The following is a 21,033-nucleotide window of genomic DNA, read 5'->3' as shown; positions in this document are numbered from 1 at the left end:
GTGCAAGAGAAGTCAGGTCAGGTGGCTCCGGGAGAGAAAGGGAATCCAGGCACCTGGAACTCCCCAACACCCCCAAACCAAATTCATCCTCCCCCAGAAGCACCACACCGTGTGCCCTATTCCGACAGCACCAACTTCCATCCCAATGCTAGACCCGACTGTTTAGCTTCCATCTCCACCCTGTCCATCTTCACCTCTGGATGTCCTGTCCTGAACCCACTGCTTCCCTCTACGCCCTTGGACCCCAGGCCCTTAGCATCCCCCAAGAACAAGGCCTGACCCACTGCCTCCACCACAGTGCCCAGCACCCACCATGGGGCCTGGCGCATAGTAGATGCTCAAGAAATATCTGCCAGTGAGTGAATGAATCTCTTGCCGGGAAGATAGCAGCAGCCCTCCAACTACTCTCCCTGCCTCTTAACTGCCCTCTCACCAGCCACCTAGGCACTTTCTGAAACAATTCTATTAAAAATAATCATAGTGTAGTTGACCCTGGAACAATGCAAGTTTGAACTGTGTGGATCCACTTATATAGGAATTTTTTGCAGGACAGCACTGTAAGTGTATTTTCCCTTTGTTCTGATTTTCTTCATAATGTTTTCTTTTTCCCAGCTGACTTTAAGAATACAGCATACAACACACATAACATAAGAAATATACATCAATCACTACTTACGTTACTGGTAAGGCTCCCAGTCAACGGGAGGCTCTTAGTAGTTATGTTTCGGGGAAGTCAGTTTCAGGTCAGTGCTGCTGGGCCACATCTCCCAGATATGTCCAAGGCCACAGAGTCTGGGCTTCTAGTGTAGCCTTGGGTGGGTGGGGGCACAGTTATTCCTGCTCTTCTCTGTGGCCGGGTCCCCAGTTACAGGCTCAGAATTTGGGTTCAGATGTTAAATGCAGATTTTTCACCGTGCAGGGGGTCAATACCCCTAACCCCTGAGTTGTTCAAGGGTCAGCTGTGATTGCAAACATGTGCGCCAGGCAGTCTACTAAGAACTTTACAGGTATTCTCTCCTTTAACCTCACAGCAGTCCTATAAGTTAAGTACCTTACTATCACTCCCATTCTACGGAAGAGGAAAGTGAAATGCTCATTCAGCTCACATCACTCCTCTGGCTAAGACCCTTCGTGGCTCCCATATCCCCAGGATACAGTCCCAAATCCACAATGAGGCCTCCCTGCAACTGCAGGCCCTGCCCCACTCTCCCAGCCTCTCTCTCACATTCTCCCCATGCCCCCCACCACAGGGACCACCTTCAACTGCTCTGTTGGCCACTTTGCTGTCTCCTACCTCCAGGCCCTGGCACAGGCTGTTCCCTCGGCCAAGACCCTTTTGTCTTCTTGTGGCAGTTTTGTGTGGCTAACCCCAGCTCATCCATCTACCTCCACATTGACAGCACCTTCCCCAGAAGCTGTGATGTCCCCTCTTGGGGCTCCCTCTGTCCAGGGTCTCCTATTACCTGCTCGCAGCCCCCTGGTCTCTAAGGGCCTGGCCATGTATCCATCCTCTGCTCACTTGCATCGGCCACAAGAAAAGAAACTGAGTCACCACTGGTCACCAGCACACAGCATCAGGCTGGAGCACACAGTAGGGGCTTAGGAAATGTCTACTGAGGCCTCCATCTGGGGCTAGAGATGGGAAGTGGTGGGAGTATTTACTGCTGCAGAACAAGCCAAAAGAGGTCAGAGCTGTCCGGGGCCAAGCCCAGACCCGTGCTAATAGGGCCCCTGGGGTAAAAACAGGAACAGCAGGCAGCTACCAGGTGGTTCCTGCATGCCAGGTACCACACACTCCACATTACCTCATTCATTTCATCCTTAAAGCCATCCCTGGAGATTTGTTTTTATTGTCCCCACTCTACAGAGGAGAAAACTGAGGCTCAAAGAGGTTAAGTCACGTGCCAAGGTCACACAGCTGGGAAGTGACACAGTAGGATATGAATCCAGGGTACAAAGCCCAAATTCTGAGCCTGTAACTGGGGACCTGGCCACAGAGAAGAGCAGGAATAACCGTGGCCCCAGCCACCCAAGGCTACACTAGAAGCCCAGACTCTGTGGCCTTGGACATATCTGGGAGATGTGGCCCAGCAGCACTGACCTGTGTCCACAGCTGGGCAAGGGGAAGGGGGGAGGGGTGTGGAGGTCACAGGGAGAATGGCTGAGAAGGACCAGAAATCACCTTGAGCTAGGGAGAAGGCCCATGGCCACTCTGTCCCTGGGCCTGTGTCCCTGGAGAGGCCCTGCCCCTCTAAGGAGAAGAAAGCCCCAGCCCCCTTCAGCAGAGTGAGTCACAGCACCAGGCCAGGCTGGGGACCGTGGGAACCAGGCCGGTTCCTGCCAGAGGGGGAGGGGGATACTGCAGTGGCCGCCTGAGGAATCCCATGGATCAACCCACAGCAAGGGCCTGGATGGACACACAGGCTCTAGAAAGGCCGAAGGAAGGCCCAGCAGCTGGCCTGACCTCAGCCTTGACCACCACAGTAGGGTCTTCCCTCCGTAGAACAGGGATCAATTCCCCCCACCCACTCACCTCCTCTGGCCCTGAGAGCTTGTACCCACGAACACACCCCTCTGGGGGATGTGGCTCTGAGGGGCGGAATGGTAGATGTCCCAATCACAGCGCTGGGCAGCCAGCCCCAACCTGGCCAGCCCCTGTGGGTGGCAATCTGCCCCGCTCACCCACCGTGACCTTTATTTTCAGGGCGGCCAGCCAGCTGATGGTGGGCAGCCGTGGGAGCCCGAAAGCAGGAGAAGGAATCTGTGTTTTCTCAAAGCCCCAGTGTTGGGCACACCCACAAGGGAATAAATAGTCTCATGAGATTCTTGCCACAGCCTGAAGACCATGCAGAGGGATGGGGCAGAGCCATGGGGGGCCTGGCCTCAAGGCTGAGTTCAGCATTTTGCTGAGGGAGAAACTGAGGCTTCCTAGGGGAATGGCAAAGCCTGGGGTTGAAATGGAGTCCCCAGATTGCACGAGGATGCACAGTGTAGAAAAGGCACAGGGTCCCATGTCTCAGGGCCCCCTGAAGAAGTGACCCCTTGCTAGTGGGCTTTCTTGAGGGGACCTGCACAAAATTCCCTTCTATACTTGTGCCATGTCCCCCACAAGGTCAACACACACAGTGATCCCCCAGCCTGGTGCCCTCACCTCTGTGCAAGCCAGTTCTAGCAGCCTGGGCCCCATTCCCACCCAGCTGCTTTGCTAGTGGCACCTGGCCCCTCCTCACTCCCTCCTGAGCCCCTGGCCCTCTCCTACCCCCTGAACACCCCAGTGCTGCACACAGTCCTATTCACCTCCCTCTACTCTCCTGTCCCCACACCAGCACACACACACACACACACACACACGCACTCTGAGCGAAGTGTCCACAAGACAGCAAAGGATCGGGAGGGGTATTAAGAACCCAGATGGGGCCATAATGGCCTGGATTCAAACCCTGCCTCTGCTGGTTCCCAGCTGTGTGATCTTGAGCAAGTTGTTTAACCTCTCTGTTCCTCAGTTTCTTCATCTGCAAACTGGAGATGAGAGTAGAGGCTACCTCAGAGGGTTGTTGTGAGGACCAAGACAGTTGATGCACTCAGTAGGCATCTCACAAGTGTCGTTGGCTGGCCCACAGCCCCCATGCCCGGCACCTGCTAAGGGCTCAGTATACAGACGTTGAATGAGCGAATAAAAGTTGGCCTCAGAACACACCTGTTTGCCAACCAGCGGCCTCCCCAGAGTACCTACCGGTTCCTGACACCTGTGTTCCCTGCCACATGCATTCCACCGCACACCCAGGCCCACCTTGCTGCCCCAGTGTGGGACACTTCTACCTGCCCTCACTCCTGCATGACCAGGGTCTGGCACACACATCCCTGTCGCTCCCTCCTTGCTGCCCGTCACACATGTCTGCAGAGCCCTGGCGCACACCTGCATGCCTCCCTGCACACCTGCCGAGCCCAAGCGCACCTCTGCCGACTCCCAGGGCGGCTCTGATAGGCTCACACGGCCACACCTTTGGTTAGACATGCGCTTGCTTGCTCTGCACTCAGTACACACCTAGGACCACCACGAGCACACCTGGGCTACATAGGCACCTTTGGGTCTCTCCAGCGCAGATCTGCAGCCTCGACCCCTCCCGCACACCTGGTTCCGCTCGCCCGCAAGCCAGGCGCTCTCCAGAATGCCCGCAGGCGCGCACCCGTAGCGCCCCCACCCTGGCGGACACCTAGGTCCCGGGAAATGCACCTGGGGCCCAGAGCACGCACAGCTGGGCCCCCACACTCACACCCGTGTCCCGCCCGGGGACCGCACGCCGCCCCTCCCGCCCCCGGGCGGGCGTCGGCCCCGTCGGCGTACCTGGATGTTGCGCTTGCGCTCGCAGGCCGGCCCGGTGCCCTGCACCACGCTGTCCAGCACGGCCACCACGTCCGGCGCCGGCTCCACGAAGCAGGCGTTGCGCGCGGCGCGGATGGCGGCTTGCACGTCGGCGAAGCGGAAGGCGCACAGCGCGGCCGGAGTGGCGCGGGCGGCGGGGGAGCCCTGCGGCCGCTCGAAGACGGCGAAGAGCAGCTCGCGCGCGGGGAAGACGGACACCAGGCGGCTGTAGAGGTCGCCGCGGCCCGCGCCGCCCGCGCACTGCAAGCCCAGCTGGATGTAGGACTCGGTGAGCTTCTTGGCGTCGCCGCCCGCGCCGCGGGGCAGGCAGATGCGCGCCAGCAGGCTCCGCGCCTGGCTCTCCTTGTCGCCCGCGCGCGCCTCGCTGTTGAGCGCCAGGTACGCGTAGGACGGGGCGCCCGGCGGCGGCTCGGGCGGGTGCAGGAAGGCGCGCACGAAGCCCAGCTTGTGCTGCTCCTTGGCGCCCTGCTTGATCTTGAGGATGTTGTCGTCGGAGGGGTTGAGGTCGAAGGTGAAGAGCTTGGCCAGGTCGCCGCGCGCATCCAGCGAGCGGATGGCGATCTCGGGCGTGTTCTCGAAGCGGTGGTCCTCCAGGCTGCGGTTGCGCGGGAAGAAGGCGCTGCCGTAGCCGGTGTACGTGGCGCCCACGAGCAGGCGGCTGCCCCCGGAGCCGGCGGCCGGCGGCAGCACCAGCCCCACGGTGGACGCGTTCGGGTGGTTGGCCGCCACGTTGAGCATGCTGGGGAACACGGTGACGGGCTCGGCGGGCGGCGCGGCGGGCGGGAAGCGCACGGCCACGGCGGAGATGTTGCCCCGGCGCCGCAGCTGGCAGAAGCCCTGGTAGATGGAGCCGCACGCCACCACCAGCCCCTGGCCCGGGTCCAGCTGCAGGATCTTGTTGTAGTTGTCGGTGAGGCGCCGCGGGTGCTCGCACGAGGCCTGGGGCAGCTGCGGGGCGTGACACAGCGGGCTGTCGGCCACCGGGCCCACGGCCGCCTCGGCCTCCAGGCTCAGGTTGGCGCCCGACAGCTGGTAGAGGCGGTTCACGGCCGCCAAGTACACGGTCCCCGCCGCGCCGTCCAGGGCGAAGTTGTTGGTGGGCGTGGGCGAGGGGAAGCGGCGCTGGACCTCCAGGGCGCCGGCCCGCGCCGCCCCCAGCAGCAGCAGCAGCGGCGGCAGCAGCGGGCACGGCCGGGGGGCCCGGCGTGGCGGGCGCGGCGGCGGGGGGCTGGCCGCGGCCGCCCGGGCGCTAAGGGGTGCGCCGCCCGCGGCACGACGAGCCATCCGGGCGTGCGCGGGCTGCGCGGCGCGGCGAGTGCATGGGGCGCGGCGCGGCCGGGAGCCGGGAGCCCGGAGGCGGCGGGAGGCGGGGGGCGGGCCCGGGCCGCGAGGCGCTTCCTGCCCGCGCCAGCGGCCCCCGGCCCCGGCGCCCCGGCCCCGGCTCAGCCGCGCGGCGCAGCCCGGGGGCGGGGCGGGGGCGGCTCCGCGGCGGACACGCCCCCGCCCCCGCCCCCGCCGCGCCCCGCCCGGCCGCGCCCCGCCTCCCGCCCCCCCGCGGCCCCCGCCCCGCCGCCCGGCGCCCGGGCCCCCCGCCCCCGCGGGCCCCGCCCGGCCCCGGCCCCCGCCCGCGCCCGGCCCGCGCCCGCCCCCGCCCGTAGACGGCGAGGCCGCCCCGCGCGCCCCAGGGCTCTCCCGCGCGGCGCCCGCTGCCCGAGGCTCCCTGCCCCGCGCTGCCTCCGCTTCCGTCGCTCGTTCCTCCCTCTCGGCCGCTCGGCCTTGTTTCCCTTTTCCTTCCTCCCCTTCTCCCCGGTCTCGGGCTCTGTCTCCCTCCGTTCGCCCCCGCCCGACCCCTCGGAGCCCCCCAACTCCGTGTGTGTCGTCTCCCCGCTTTTCCTCGGTCTCGGGCTCTTCTCCGTCTCCGCCTCCCTCCTGCCGCATCAGTTCTGTTACCGCCACCCGTTCCCGCTCTGCCTTCTGTTTCCCTGCCCCTGTGTCGCCCTCCGTGCCCCGGCCCCCTCTGTCGCCCCCAGTCTCTCCCTCTGCGCTCTCACACTTACAGGCTCCCCCCTGACACTCGCTGTCCCCGGACCCCGGACACCGTCCAGGCCGCGCTGGGCACAGGGCGGCGCCTCAGACTCCATGATCTGCCCCAGAAGGGAGGTTTTTACAAGGGTCAGGGACAGAGGGACAAAAGCTCAAGGGTCAGGCATATAAATTAGGAAAACATGGAGAGGGGAACTATTTCAGGCATGTGCCAAGCCCCGAGCAGGCCCGGCTGGGAGGGCGACACACGGAGCGACAGGCTTTGGCCCCGGGGGAGTAGGGAGTGGCCTCGGGTGGCCCGCCCGTTCCTCTGTGGAGACCCAGCTCTGTGGGCTGCTGCCCTTCTACCCACTGCATCTTGCCAGGCCCTTCCCCTTACTCAGGATTCTGGAATCACCTAAGATCCTCCCAGACTTAGTGGGAGATCAGCCGCGAGTGGGCTGGCACTTGGACCCACTTCTCCTTTCTTCAGACCTTTCTTCTTTCACCTGGAGCAGGTAGGCCTTGGGGGTCCGAGGCAGCCACCGAGATTCCAAGGTCACAGAGCCCAGAGGACAAACATACACGGCATCTGGCCCCGGCGCCCAAGCAGGCTTGCCCCTGCCAGGCACTGTGCCAAGTACTGGACTTGTACTGACTCACTTAATCCTCACAGATGCCTTCCGAGGCTGGGGCCCTGATGATCCCACCTTACAGATTTGGAACCTGAGGCCCCAGAAGCGAGAGGACTGGCCCAAGAAGTCTGTTGGCTCGGAGCCTCACCCCAGATCTCTCCGCGCCCCACACCAGCTCTGGTCACTCAGAATCAGGGGGCTCCCATCAGGGGCTTCCACGTGGCACCCAGGACGGAGGGTTTCTCTGTGCCCCAAAGGGTAGGCAGGAAAGGCCAGGCCTCCAGCTGTCCCCCACTTCCCTCTTTCCAACACCCTGGACTCCTGCTTTTCCCCCTCGGTGGCCCCCTCCAGCCACTGCTTTGACAGCCAGGAGTGTTCAACGGCAGGAAGTCAGAGGCTCCGTTTCTGGTAGCCTGTGCCCCCCTGGGCTCAAGGCCACTCAAGGGGCAGCTCGATAGGATGCCCTCACCTCCATCTTTGGATGCAGAGGGCTCATGCTGTGCCGCCTGTGGGAGTGGACTGGGGAGCCCCACAGGGGTACCCCCCGCTCTTGCTGTAACCCCCTCCCCTCCTTGGGGCCCTCCCCAGCACTCCATCTGTCGGCCTCCCTCCTGCTCTTATCTTTCCCTAGCCTTCCCCGCCCCATCTCTGTTTTTGTGTCTTCTTGCTCTTCCTGGTTACTCTCCCTCTTTGTCTCTCTCCCCCGGTCCCTCCCCACCCTCTTCTCTTTCTCCTCTGTCTCTTTGTGTGCGCATCTCTGTGTCTCTCTGTGTGTCTCTCTCTGTCTCCTTCCCTATCTCCCAGCCGTCTCTCCCTCTCTCGCCCCTCCTAGCTTCCTTCCTGTCTCCGGGCTCATCTTGCTGCATCCTGCAGCTCCCCCCACTGAGCCTCAAGGAAAATGCTCTATGTTGTCACAGCTCCACCTGGCGCGCATGGTTCCTGGCACTTGGGACACAAACTACCTGTGAAGCTGAGCGATGGGCGCTCAGGAGCCACCCCGGGCTGGGGGCAGGCAGGTGAGATTAGACTGCAGAGGGCATGGACACAGGCTGGGTCCAGGTGTCCTCTCAAAGTGCTGTGTTGACTAGGGCAAAGCACTTGTCTCTCTGAGCCTCAGTTTCCTTGTCTGTAAAGCAAAACAATCATAATAGCACCCAGGCCCCTGGGAGGTTGTGAGATGTAAGTAACATAACTACCAGAAAGTACAGCGCCAGCTACATGACAGGCTGGCACTGGTAGGAAGTCCGAATCTTCCTGGGCAAATGACAGTGTCTCCTCCCAACACCCCCCCGCCCCCGGCATTGAGCAATGGCCCCACAGGACCCCCCCCCCCACACACACACACTTCTTGCCTTGGGTTCCATGGCAGCTGATGCAGCCACTGCCCACCCAAGGCTGAGTGTTGTACCCAGCACTGCCCTTGCAAGGTCCCCAGCTGTCCTCACAGCCAGCTGACAAGGCCAGGGTCATCGAGCCCATGTCACAGATGGAGGAACTGAGGATATCGGCAAGGTGAGTATTTGAGCCCAGATCTGTGTCCAGATAATGTACTTACTCCCCTTTGCCCGTTAGCTGGGAGCTGCTTTGGATCAGCATGGGTTACACGGCTGCCACCCTGTACCCCTGCCTGGGCAGAAGGGGTGCTGATAACTCATGGTGGGAGGAAGGAAGGAACAAGTAAAAGAACCCACATCTCCCTGACCTTGCTAAGAAGCAGGAGAGGTATCCTCCCAGCAGGGATTTGAGAGGAAACCAAAGGGAGATGGACAGAACCCAGGAAGGTGGTTTAGTTGACACCCAGCTTTAACTATGAATTAACTAACCCGGACTAACCAACTGACTACCACCTAATCCTGAATCACACTGACTCAGGCCCTTTTCAATTTTTGTTCAAGACTTCTGATCATATCAAGGTCTCCGTTTAGGGCTAATGTGCCTTTAATACGTCTCTAACATTTGTCACTGTCCATTTTTAATAGAGAAAAGGTCTTCCACTTAGTGCTGTTGACATCAGAATTCTAGAATTTACTTATAGCTCCTTATTTTCTTTAATTTAACGTTATGTTCTGGTTTTGGCAAGTGATGCTGGTTTCCAAGTACAATAATGATGTAAAAAGCTTGCTTGATAAATGCATGCATTGAAGTTTTTTATTTTTTTTTAAGATTTTTTTAATTTATTTATTCATAGACACAGAGAGAGAGAGAGAGAGGGGGGCAGAGACACAGGCAGAGGGAGAAGCAGGCTCCATGCAGGGAACCTGATGTGGGACTCGATCCCGGGTCTCCAGGATCACACCCCAGGCTGCAGGCGGCGCCAAACCTCTGCACCACTGGGGCTGCCCGCATTGAAGTTTTTTAAAATGATGTGTGTTAAAGACAAATACGGAGTAAGCTGTAATCCATAGGGTATGACACACCAGACATGTAGGCAACACAGACACAGGTTTAATCCAGGACCTTTTTAGATGTGGACATGGCGGCCCAGGCCCAGAGTAGGGGCGTGTCCTTGTCTGGACACCTCTTGGTCGCTGGCCAGGCTGGCCCACAGATGGCAGGTCTGGGCTTTCACCCCCACCCCGGGTGGGGGCTTCCCCATCCTGCCCTGTCTATCCTCAGCAGAGCCATGAGGAGGAGGAGGAGGAAATGTTTTTCTTCTTCAATTGGAAAAAATAACAGTGGGGCCAGGGCTGTACTGGGAGGGGTGCCTCCTGCCCCTCTGTCCCTTGGGCCTGACCTAAGAGAATGCTTTCCCTGCAGGAAATGCTCCTGACACGCTGACTGCCCCGAGCATGGATTTGGTGACAGGAAGGTGCTGGAAGCAGAATCCTCTGGGAGAGCACAGCACCCCCAGCAAGGGCCTAGACTGTGCCAGGAGCTATCACTGCTGCTTCTAGGGACCTTTACCCAACTTGGTTCCTCCTGAAAGGAAGAGGTAGGTTTTATGATACCTGTTTTACAGATGGGGACACTGAGGGTCAGGAGGGTGCCAGCACTTGTCTATAGCTGTACAGCCTCCTGGCCTCCAAACCCTGCTCTTGGCCATTGCATCCCTCTACCCCCTGCCTTGGAGCTGAGAGACCTGAGGTCCAGGGCCACCTCAGCCCCTAACCACCTATGTGACCTTGGTGGCTCCTCCTTGCTTTGAGCCTCAGTCTCCTTATCTGGAAAAGGCGAATATAATCCATCTCACAAGACTGATGTGAGGATAGAAAAACAGACATGTCGTTTGCCTAGCATGTCAGGAAGTATGATATCTGTTGCCTTTCCTGCTCTGAAACATGGGGTCCTCTCCCTCAGACTCCTCAAACTGGTCATCTGTCCTCTACTCAGGAAAGCCCCACCAGACCCAGAAAATATCATTCCCATAGCAGCTGCCGCTGAGGTGTGTCTTGTTGGTGCCATTAAGGGCTCAGATTCCCGAGATCACCTCGTTTAATTAACCCTCCACTGGGTCTCCCTCCCACTCATTAACATGGAAGCCAAGGTTCAGAGAGGTCCAGAGGCCTGCCTGAGGTCACACAGCAAATAGATGGCCAGAGTGACTCCTACCCCCTCCCTTGCTAGCCTCACCCCTTCGCACTAGGTCTCCTATCATTGCTACCATGTCCTACTGGAGTTGCCCAGGATGGGCCAGGGTGACCCTAGAGTGGCCTCGCTGACAAGAGACACAGTACCCATCACACTAATGTGTTTAAATTACAGACAATTGGTGCTGCTGGTGTGGCTCCGATGATGCTTCCACAGTGCAGACGCCATGGAAAACTAGGGGGTTCTAGCCCCCTTTAGAGTTCTGGAGTATACCTTCCTCAGCCTCCATTGGATGTCGCCCTGGGAGTAGGGTGGGGAGGGTGACCCAGAAAGTCTGGTTTCAGGGCTTAGGAGGGGTGGCCTGCCCTTGCCTGTGACAATGCGCCCCTGGTCATTGCTCTGTCTTTGTCTCCCCATAAGGCTGGAGGAAATGGTTCTCATTCCTGTGTGTGAGAGATGCCCTCTCTCAACTCCAGGCACATGCTTGCCCTCTGTGGAGCGGACACGGCAGGCTGGGGTGGGGACCCGGGGCCCCCATGCACCCATCCTGGGCGCCTGGCCTGACAAGCCCCCGCGTGGCCCCTTTGTGCTCTGTGAATCGGATAATGGGCGGCATTCTCAGACGTCCAGTCATGGCTCTAGGCCCGTGAAAGGACCCGGCAGCTCCACACTGAGGCCTCTGTCCAGCAGCAGCCAGGGAGGGGCAGGCCGCCCCAGGGGTCCCCACCCACATTCCCAGGCTGCAGCCATCTCCAGAGGACAGCCACCCGGGGCAGGGCCGACTGGGGTCAGGTGATCCCTGAGCAGCCGGCAGGTGCTCCATGAATGTCTCTGATGCCAGGAGCCAAGGGGAGGGCGGTAGGGAAAGCCCAGAGCTAGGAGGATGGGGAGTCACATGGGCGGGGCACCTCCTGTACCCTAGACATTTCCCAGCCAGTCCTTGCAAGATCCCCACAGGCCTGTCTTGTTGATCCCATTTAATGGATGAGTAAACTGAGGCTTAGGGAAGCAAACCGATAGCTCTGGATTTGAACCCAGGTCTGTCTGACCACGCTCATTCTGGCAGAGGTTGAGTAAGTACCTACTGCATGCCCTGGGAGCACGGCAGTGCCTGTGCCCTCAGGCAGCAGGGCTGAGGGGATCCATAGAGGACATTGGAACAACAGGCCCATGTGAGCAAAGCAAGGCCGGCTTCCCAGGGAAAGTGGCACCTGAGCCAGGTCTAGGGAGCGCTCACACAATTACTGAGTATCCGACATGAACTTCATCTCATCCCTTCCTGCTGCAGGGACTGTGGAGCCCAGGTAAAGAGGGGGAAACGGAGGCTCAGAGAGGGCGAGTGACTTACTGTGGACCACCAAGCTGCTCACGGTACAGTTGGGACTTTCATCCAGGTTTGGCTGTTCCCTCTTCTCCAGGAAGGGGCCCAGTGACGATGCAGGGGAACCCCAGTCAAGGCTGTGGAGTTGTCACCCTGTAGTCCTGGCACCTGGGTTCAGATCCCTACTCTCTGCTTCCTATTGATGTGATCCAGGGTGAGTCCCTTCCCCTCTCCGGGTCTCTGTTTTCATACCTCTCCCGGCCGTGGGGATCGAATGAGATAATCCCTAGACAGTGTGTAGCCAGTACCGGCCCTCAGTAAATAATCAGTGACATTTATTATTAAATATATTGATGGTAAGGTGTTGTGCCCACAATCCCTCCAACTCTGACTTCTGGAAAGTCCTGTCTTTGCCCTGCCCTAGGGCTGGGGGGAGCTCAGAGCTGGCTTGGGTTTTTGTCGGATGCCCACTTCCCGCTGTCCTGCCTCCTCTCACCTGCAGCCAGGGTCCCATCTAGAGACCCTTTTGCTCCCTCTCAGACCACACCCTCCTCTGGGCCTCATTTCCCCTTCTGTACATCGGGGTGATACACCTTGTGCCCTCCACAGAGCTGGCCAGTGGTGTTCAGTCTCTGCTCAGGGTGGGAGCTGGGTCTTTCCTCAGTGGCTCCCTGGAATCTAGTGTGCCTCCAGACCCCTCACCTCCCCAGTGCCCCCTCCCCCTCCCCTTGCTCAGCAAGTGTGTGGGAGATAACAAAATAATAATTACCATTTCCATAGCCTGACCCTGGCTAGGCCGAGTTCTAGGCACTTTGCATCTATTACTCTACTGAAACCTAACAACAGCCCTTTAAAGAAGCTGCCATTATCATACCCATCTATTGATGGGGAAACTGAGGCACAAGGCCATGCAGTGACTTGCCTGAGGTCACAAGCTGGCATCTGGAGCCTGGATTCCAGAGTCTTTGTTCGTAATAGCACAGGGTATATGGGAAAGGCTGGCATGGATGAGCAGGGCCCAGGTCTTACTGGCTCTGTGGCCTATACAAGTCTGTAAAGAGAGTGTCCAGAGAAGATGTGTTTCCTGTCTTGATTTCTGGGTGGACTTTTCTGCATCCCTCAAAACCCAGCCCAAATGTCACCTGTCCTGGGAAGTCCTCCCCAGTGAACTCCTAGGCATCCCTCCAGGCCTGCTCTAAATGACCCTTCTGAGTAGGCTCCCTTAAGCCCTGAAGCAGGGCTAGAAGCCCCTCCTATCAAATCGGTTACCCCATAGTATGAGGGCATGGTCTTCCCCAGTGAGCCAAGTGATCCCCTGGACCTTCCAGGGTGAGACACACAGTCACTATGTTGGGATGGCTGGCGGGCTGTATCACCACCCCAGGACATCTGCCAAGCAGAATCAGAATCATGTTTTTTGTTGGAGGTCTCCTCCCTGGGCCTCCCTGGTCAGACCCTGCCAAAGCTGCCTCCTGACCCCTCTTTGTCCATGTGGCTATGCCAACCAGCCACCTTCTCGAGACCAGGCATTCCTGCTCTGCCCACTGCAGCCTGGGCACCCCGCTGGCCAGTGACTCCTCACACCTGATTCCTGGTGCAGTTCCGAGGTCTGCCCCTCTCTGTTCCACCTCCATACACAGGCCAAGCCCAGCGTGGAATAAAACACAGGAACAGAGCCCCTCCTTCCTTGGGAATTGGGAATATTATGGGGACCCACAGGGGTGGTCCATACTATCTTCAGCTCAGCCTCATGGGGGAGCCGATTTTTATTTTTCATTTATTTTTTAAATTGTATGTATTTATTCATGAGAGACACAGAGAGAGGCAGAGACACAGGCAGAGGAGAAGCAGGTTTCCTGCTAGGAGCCTGATGTAGGACTCGATCCCAGGACCCCGGGATCATGCCATGAGCCGAAGACAGACACTCAACCACTGAGCCACCCAGGTGCCTTGAGGAGCCAATCTTTAATCAAAGAACTCAAATTATGACATCACCGAAACTCAAAATATCCATCCTAAGAAGGAGGGATACCAGGTGATTCTAGGAGAGTTTCTCGCAGACAGAGTAGCCCACCTTGGGTCGGTGAGGGCTTCCTCAAGGCAGAGGCTTGAGACCTTGAGAGCTGAGATCTGCAGGATGCTGAGGGGTGAGGAAGGTGAAGGAAGAGCTTTCCCGGCAAGGGGAACAAGGACAAAGACCTACAGGTGAGTGGCCGGCTGAGCCCTGGAGGAACAGAGCGGAGGCCCCCAGGCTCGTGGTGCGGTGTAGCGGAGGCTGGAGGGCCGGCCGGGCCTGGGAGGGCCCTCTGTCCATGCCGCAAGCTTGAGAAGCCGTTGATGACTTAAGAATGTCTTTCTGAGGGAGAGGGATAGGTTGAGGATGGACCAAGGGAGGCCAGGGATGGAGCGTCTGAGGACATCCAACCAGGTGATGCCACGGGCCTGAACAGGGGCTGGCAGAGGCAGAGAAGGAAAAGGTGGCCTGAGGGCTGAGTAGGAGGCCGGCTTGCCAGGCCTGGGGTACCTGGTATGGGTGGAGACTGAGGAGACGGAGGCTCCAGCCGGGGAGTTCCTGAGTCTTGGGCTCTAGTACACTGGGGTGCCTCTATCTGAGTCAGAGAGCACTGGGGAGGAGCTGGTGGGTGGGTGATCCACAGCTCAGTTTAGGAGAGTGAGTTCAAGGGGCCCCTCGGGTAAGTGGGTGCACACTCCCGGAGCTGGGCACATACCACCCCAGGCTGCTGGTTCCGAAGGGGAGGGGCTTTCTCACAGACAGCTGCCTGAGGAATGAGGAATGGGGCCCAAGCCCCCTGGCCCAGCTCCCTGCCACCAGGAGAGAGGCACCAGGGGCCCCATGGGGCTGCTTCCCCACAGCCCCCACCGTCCTGTAGGAGCCCCTGCCTGGAGGCTCCTGGTCTGTGCATGGGGAGATGGGGACACGGGCACAAATGTGAGGATCTATGTGCATAAGCAGCAGTGGGAAAGTGCATTTGTGTATATGTGGGGGGGTGCACACTGGGGTCACATGTACACAAATGGGGAGTCAGGAGCATGTGGGGGTGAGTGTACAGCAAAGGTCTTGCTGTAGCTTCGTGGTTTCTGATGCGCAGGGAGTGCCAGAGGAGGGCTGCTGTGGGACTCCGATCTGTGGTGCACCGGGGGGATTCAGGACCTCGGAGGCCATCACCACCTTCTCAGTCCTGGTCCTGCTGCTCCAGGGACAGAGGAGGTTTCCTCATGAAACTCCATGATTGTGATGACCCGTAGCCCAGTCTCTGTTTTGTGGAGTTCAGGCTGACCTGAAGTGGCCAGCCTCTGGCCTTGGCGGGTCCTGCCTCTGGCCTTGGCTGGTCCAGCTCTTAACCTTGGGCGGCCCAGCCTGTGAATAATTCTCAGCCCGGCCAGAGTCCCTTCTGTTGAGGAACTTGGAATTGGTTCTTTAGGGACTTTTGGGTGATGCCATTCCTCATCTTACTCAAGAGCAACTTCCACTGACCACAGCTGCGTGTCTCAGCATGAGCCACCATCCTTTGCCAGGACTTCCTCCCACCCCCCAGAGTCTCTTATCCTTAGTCAGAATCTGAGCCCCAAAGGCCCACAGTCCCTGGGTCCCTCGAGTGTGCAGATTAAGTCCCATAAGACCCAGAACTTCCTCCCTTACCCTGTCTTCCCATCTAAATCTCCAGGATGTCCCCAAGACTTGGCTCTGGCTTCTTCTTCCAGGCAGCCTTCCCAGACCTCCCAGGCTGGGTTAGACCTCCTCCTCTGGACTGCTGGGGTGACCTGTGCTTCCACTCTCAGAGCACCCACACCAGGTGACAATACCTGTGGCTCTGGCTTCCCCACCAATCAGGGGGAATCTCAGGAGCTGGATCTTCTTGGGAGCATATATCACCAGGCAGAGTGTTAGACTCAAAGCAGGTTCACAAGGATGAATGAATGAATGAATAAATGAGAGGAAATGAACAAATGTTCTTCCATCATTTCCTGGGCCAGTGCCCATTCCATACAGCTCGGGGCAGCCTTGACCTTATCTTCCCCCCACCCCCTGGCCTCTCGCGAATGTCCTCACCTGCACTTACCCACCTGCCAGGAAAGGTCAACAGCCCTTGCTCTGCCATGGGGAGAATTTGTGTGTCCAAAATGAAGGTTTTCCAGTGAGGATGTGACTTGGCTGGGTTAAAATTTATAGGGCAGTGATACCAGCCTCACGTCCATCCCCTCAGCTCAAGGCCATGGGCAGGGGAGAGCCACTTGGGTCCATAAGCAGAACAGTGTGGAAGGCTGTGGCGCCAGCGGGATCCCGGTTCACATCCTGCTTCGCCACTTCCCAATCGGGCGACCTTGGTCAGACCCATCTATCTGTGAGCCTCTGTTTCCCCATCTGCAAAAGGGGGGGAGGTTGTGCCTCTTGGACTCACAGTAGTCTTGTCACCCCTTGTGCAGCCCCTGGCAGAAAGTCAAGACCTACAAGGCCTGAGGTAGAAAAACACTTTTGGAATAAAAGCAGCTAATGTTTATCGAGGCTGCCCAGGAGCAGACACTGCTCCAGGAGCATCACAGGGATTGTTGTATTTGCCACCTTAGAGGAAGCCACTTTTACTCTTTCTTCTACCCATTTTACAGAAGGGAAGATGAGGCATGGCAAAGTTAAGCGACTCATCCAAAGTCATAGTGCAAAGGAATGGCACAGGCTGGACCCAAGCCAAGGTAGGCCCCACTGCGGTGCGCACAGGAGCGCCTAGGAGGTCCTGGGTGCCCTGTCCCTTCCTCCCACACATCCAGGGGGCGGCAGCTAATCACCGTCCATCAGTTCAGGACTCCTCCACCCCCAAGGCTACTGCATCCATCCAAGCCCCACCTCCTCCTGCCTGGATGCCTCCTCCCACTCTTTCCTCTTCCTCTCCTCAAATCACTTCTCCACACAGCAGCCTCAGGGGTGTGATTGTAAATCTCACAAATTGTAAATCTCTTCGTGTTGTTTTTCTCTAACTTGAAATTCTGCAAAAGTTCTTGGGGTAAATAAAGTCCCATCTCTTTTCCCTCATCCACAGTCTCTGTGCGGCCATCCGGCCTCACTCCAGGCCCACACATGCATCTGCTGGTCCCACCACCTGGTTGGTTCCCCCTCCTGCCTCCCCACTCAGCCTGAGTGTGGCCAGACACCCTCACACCCACCCTACACAGAGCTCATGGCACACTAGTTATAGGATTATTTAACATCAGCAGGTGTCTCAAGGGCGGGTCCTCATCTGTCCTGTTACCTGCTGCTGCCCTGTGGCCAGACACTCCAGGAGGTGCTGCTACATCCCTAAATGAGCCATGGTAGGACCTTTGGGTTAGTTTCACGTCCAACAGAACACAGACTTGGGTAGTTAGTAGTGGCAGATGCACAAGGTCTGTGTGGGGGCACACGGTGGTGGAGACTTTGAGCAACTGCCTGGGGAGGGAGCCCTATTTCCAGCCCCGGGAAACAGGAAGTGAGTCAGGGTCCCGAGAAGGCCTGCCGGACGCTCGGCACCTTGGGTGCGATTGATGAGCGCCTGGACGGAAGGGCCAGCCGCACCTAGGGAAGCAGGAAGGAGACCAAAGGAAGAGGATAGGAGGGGAGACCCTCTCCCCAGCAGAACAGGCGGCCCTGTGGGGCCCCAGCGGAAGTGGATGAGGTCATCACAGATGCAGCCACCCAGCCCATTGTCCTGTTACACCTGGGGTTGGCCAGTGTGGCAGGAGTAGCCAGGAGTCCCAACACCCCCATCCAACTGACACCAATCCTGGGTCCCTCTAAGGCGGGTGTGAACTTATTTCACTTACTCCCCACACCCTATGAGCACAAGGTCTCACTGGCCGCATTTTCTAGAAGACTAAAGAGAGGCAGGAGCTTGCCAGGGTCACATCAGAGAGGGTAGCATGAGATTTGGATCCAGCTCTGCGCGGCCTTGGAGATTTACATGGAGATCCAGGGACACAGGAAATTCAAGACACCAGCACTGGCCTGGAGGCACCATCAAGAAATCCTGGGGCAGGTGTCTGAGGCCCAGGCTGGAGCAGGTCAGGCTCCTAGTCCTGGTTCAGTCTCTACCTAAAAACAGAGCCAATCAGGTGCTCTTTCCCCGGGCCTCACTCAAGAGGCCGGGCTGCCCAGGCCAGTGTCAAAGTCAGGAGTCTGAGGCTGGGAAGGTCCCCTTTCCTCCCTGAATTACAACCGGGGACCCCAAGAGTGGTTTTGGCTGGGAGCTGGGGCACTACTCTCTGACCCGCCAGCCCAGACAAGGGAGCTGGCCTGGGCCCTCTGTGGGCAGTCCTGTCAGAGATGGGATGATTCAGGGGGCACTTTCGCTTCCTCAGTGGGCCCACGTCACCCCCTTTCCTGCCTCTGCGTTCTCACTTCCCCATCAGTGCCCATGGGCAGAATCGAGCACCCCCCACTGGAAAAGGAACTGAGGGCTTCCATGGCCTGGGCTCCAGCCCTGGGATGTGGGTTCGGACAAGCAGCACAGCTACAGATGGGCGTCCTGAGGCCCAGCCACTGAGGGTGTGTGCGCCCCTGGGTCATGGGGTCAAGGGCAGGCACAATCAGACAGGAGATGATGCTGGGGGGGGGGGTGTTGAAGATTTTCATGACTGAATTTTCTAAGTCTCCTCAAAGAATGTGTATTAATTGTGTTAAATACAAGCATGAGGCGAAAGTCACCAGAGGGGGATGTGGGTCCCGATGGATTTTTACAGGGAGTCACAGGCCAGAAGCGCAGCCGCACCTGCAAAGGGAAGGGTGATGGGGTGAGAGGGGTCTTGGAAGGCAAGCACTCAGCCCCCACCCAGCCCAGGATCTGTCCCCTCCGCACAGCCCAGAGTGAGGACGGAGAGCCTCAGGGCAGCTGGTCACCTGTCTCAGGTTGTGCACCCCAGGCCCCCCCCATACAACTTCCAGGGCTAGACCCACTTGGGTGGTCCTCGGGATCCCCTTGGAAAGGCAGCCTCGGTGGAACCCCAGCTCTGCCACTTCCTGGCAAAGAATTGCCTTCATCTGTGCCTCGGTTTCCTCGGTTGTCGTGGAGCATTACCTCGGGGCAGAGCCAGGTACACGGTGAGCGACGCGTGGGGGCCGGCGGCCGTCTGCCAGACACTGGCCACGGTGCCGTGTGCATGCGGGAGGGGGACAGAGTGCCTGCGCCGGTGCCCGGCTCTGTGAGTTCCTGTGCATGGACAGGCCCCCAGTGACATCCAGCCAGAAAGGGGCAGCCGTTTCTCCCGAGACCCGCCCTCTGCCTCCTGTCCCCCTCTTCCAGTCGTCTCTCTTCGTCAGCCCTCGGGGCCACCAGTGCAGCCTAAGCTGGAGCCCCCGGACACCATGACGCCCTCGGGCCGCCCAGCACTGCCCCGCACGGCTGGGGAGAGGCCAGGAGGTTACCTTTGCAAAGGCTCCTAAGTGCTGATTTACAGCAGGTGGGAACCCCCCACCGTCCCCTCCCCCCCCAATTCACTTCTATTTGCAGGACCCTTGCCCCTCTCTTGGAGGATGCTGGGAGAAGGCAGGAGGGCAATGCTCACGTGATTCTTAGCACCAGTAGCTGCGTGGTCCCATGTAATTTTTCTGGGCTCTGCTTTCGCCTTCAGGCCCCAGCTCCTCGGCGCCGGCCCTTGCTGCCCTTGCTAGGCTGGGTGGGCACCTGCAGCCCGCCCCGGCGGCTGTAGGCTGGGGCCGGCCAGTCAGGTTAACCCCACCGGTGGTGCAGTTATCCCCGGAGGGTAACTGAGGCTCGGGGAGAACTCAGTGCCCAAAGTCACAACACAAAGTCCACACACACCAAGTCCAGCCCTGTGCCCTGTCCCTGCGCACCACCCCCTAACCCTGGCCTTCCCATCTGAGTGTGACTCTCCCTCTGCTCTCCCCCTACTGCCTTTCCCCTCCCAGATCAAAATGCCTGAGCAGTGAGGACCACGGCGCAGGGGCCGGGTCCCCCTGTCCCTCCTCAATTTGGGTGGTGTCCCCTGAGGGCCATCTTTAGGCCTCATGCTGAGCCAACGGCCTCCTGCGGAGGAGAGGGCTGTAAATCAAGGCAAGCAGCCTACAGTGGGAGGCGGAGCCAGGTTAATGACAGCAAGAAGGTGCGATGTCACTTTAGCCCTGGTTGGGGAGGTCCTGGAGGTCTTCCTGGAGGAGGTGATGTCTGGTCTGAAGGAGAGGAGCCACCAGTGGGGGCAGGCACTGAGGGTAGGGACAACCAGGGCAGAGACCCAGAGGCAGGAGGAAGCACATCACATCTTCCCCTACTCCTTGCTCACCCTGCCAAGCCTCCCCGCCCCCTCCCCTCCCCTCCCCTCCGTCCTCCTCCACCCACACCCATCCTCTCCTGGGGGCTCCTCTAAGACCGGAAGGCAGAAGGCGAGGTAGGAATCTAATCCCACAGCTCTCAGATGAGGAGAAACTGCTCCAAAGGAAAAAAAAAAAAAAAAGTTAATTCCATTGTTTCCGCTTCCAGATCCTGCCTGAAAAACAAAAACAAAACCAAAATCAAACCCCAGCTGGGGAAACTTTATCTGGCAAAGCTTTCAAGTAGGGGGTGTCAAATGGTGGAGCCTCCTCAGAAGGTGGAGAAAGGAGACCCTGTCCCCTTGGCCGTGGGGTGGGAAGGACCACAGTGGCCGTGCTGCGGGTGCGGGGGCTCGTGCCTCAGCCTTTCACGTGGGGCCCCAAGCAGCCTCCCTCCACATTCAGAAAACCCAGGGGTTGGCCGCGCCCGCAGGGCTGGCGTTTGAACCTCGGTCTTTCTGATCGCAGAACCTGGCGGCTTGTCCACCGCGTGCCACCGTTCACAGGGCCCTGGAAGCAGGGCCACCTGACGCACACCCCGCGGCCTCTGCTCACACTCCACACTCCCGGGGAAGTGTCCCTTCTCACAGCCGGCGCCTCCATGTATTTTACATCATCAGGAATGTCCACTCCGGCCCCAGGCCGGCCTGGCTCCTCATCTCTGATGGGGACTCCAGGAGGCTCTGAAGTGACAGGAACGGGCTTCGAGGCGCACCATGGTCCTGGGGGATCCCTTCAAACCTTCCCCTCCACTGCCCGTGGGCTCCGTGCCTGGTGCTTCCCACCCCCTACGGCCCTCCGAAGGGGTATGATTGGGCCCATTTGACAG

General features: G+C 58.9%; 1 protein-coding gene and 1 long non-coding RNA gene across 4 annotated transcripts in view; one reads left to right on the top strand and one right to left on the bottom strand.

The window, feature by feature from the left end:
- Positions 1-5,668, bottom strand: part of PLXND1 (plexin D1) — a 55,560-nt gene extending 49,892 nt beyond the window's left edge. Inside the window, exon 1 of the mRNA XM_072785051.1 lies at positions 4,346-5,668. Within this exon, the coding sequence (XP_072641152.1) occupies positions 4,346-5,668 (1,323 nt within the window). The remainder of the gene's footprint in view (positions 1-4,345) is intronic.
- Positions 4,352-15,860, top strand: LOC140609803 (uncharacterized). 3 transcript variants are annotated; one of them, XR_012011523.1, is made up of 4 exons: positions 4,352-4,652; positions 9,799-9,973; positions 11,858-14,095; positions 15,577-15,860. It is a non-coding gene; the product is annotated as an uncharacterized lncRNA (long non-coding RNA). The 3 variants fall into 3 exon arrangements; XR_012011524.1 differs by lacking the exon at positions 4,352-4,652 and adding an exon at positions 6,063-8,057; XR_012011522.1 differs by lacking the exon at positions 4,352-4,652 and having other exon boundaries at positions 6,063-9,973.
- The last annotated feature ends 5,173 nt before the right edge of the window (positions 15,861-21,033 follow it).

This window comes from Canis lupus, chromosome 19 (assembly GCF_048164855.1).
Source record: "Canis lupus baileyi chromosome 19, mCanLup2.hap1, whole genome shotgun sequence".
Taxonomy (NCBI): Eukaryota; Metazoa; Chordata; class Mammalia; order Carnivora; family Canidae; genus Canis; species Canis lupus.
The sequence above is the reverse complement of the archived record's forward strand: the minus strand, read 5'-3'. Positions and strand labels throughout refer to the sequence as shown.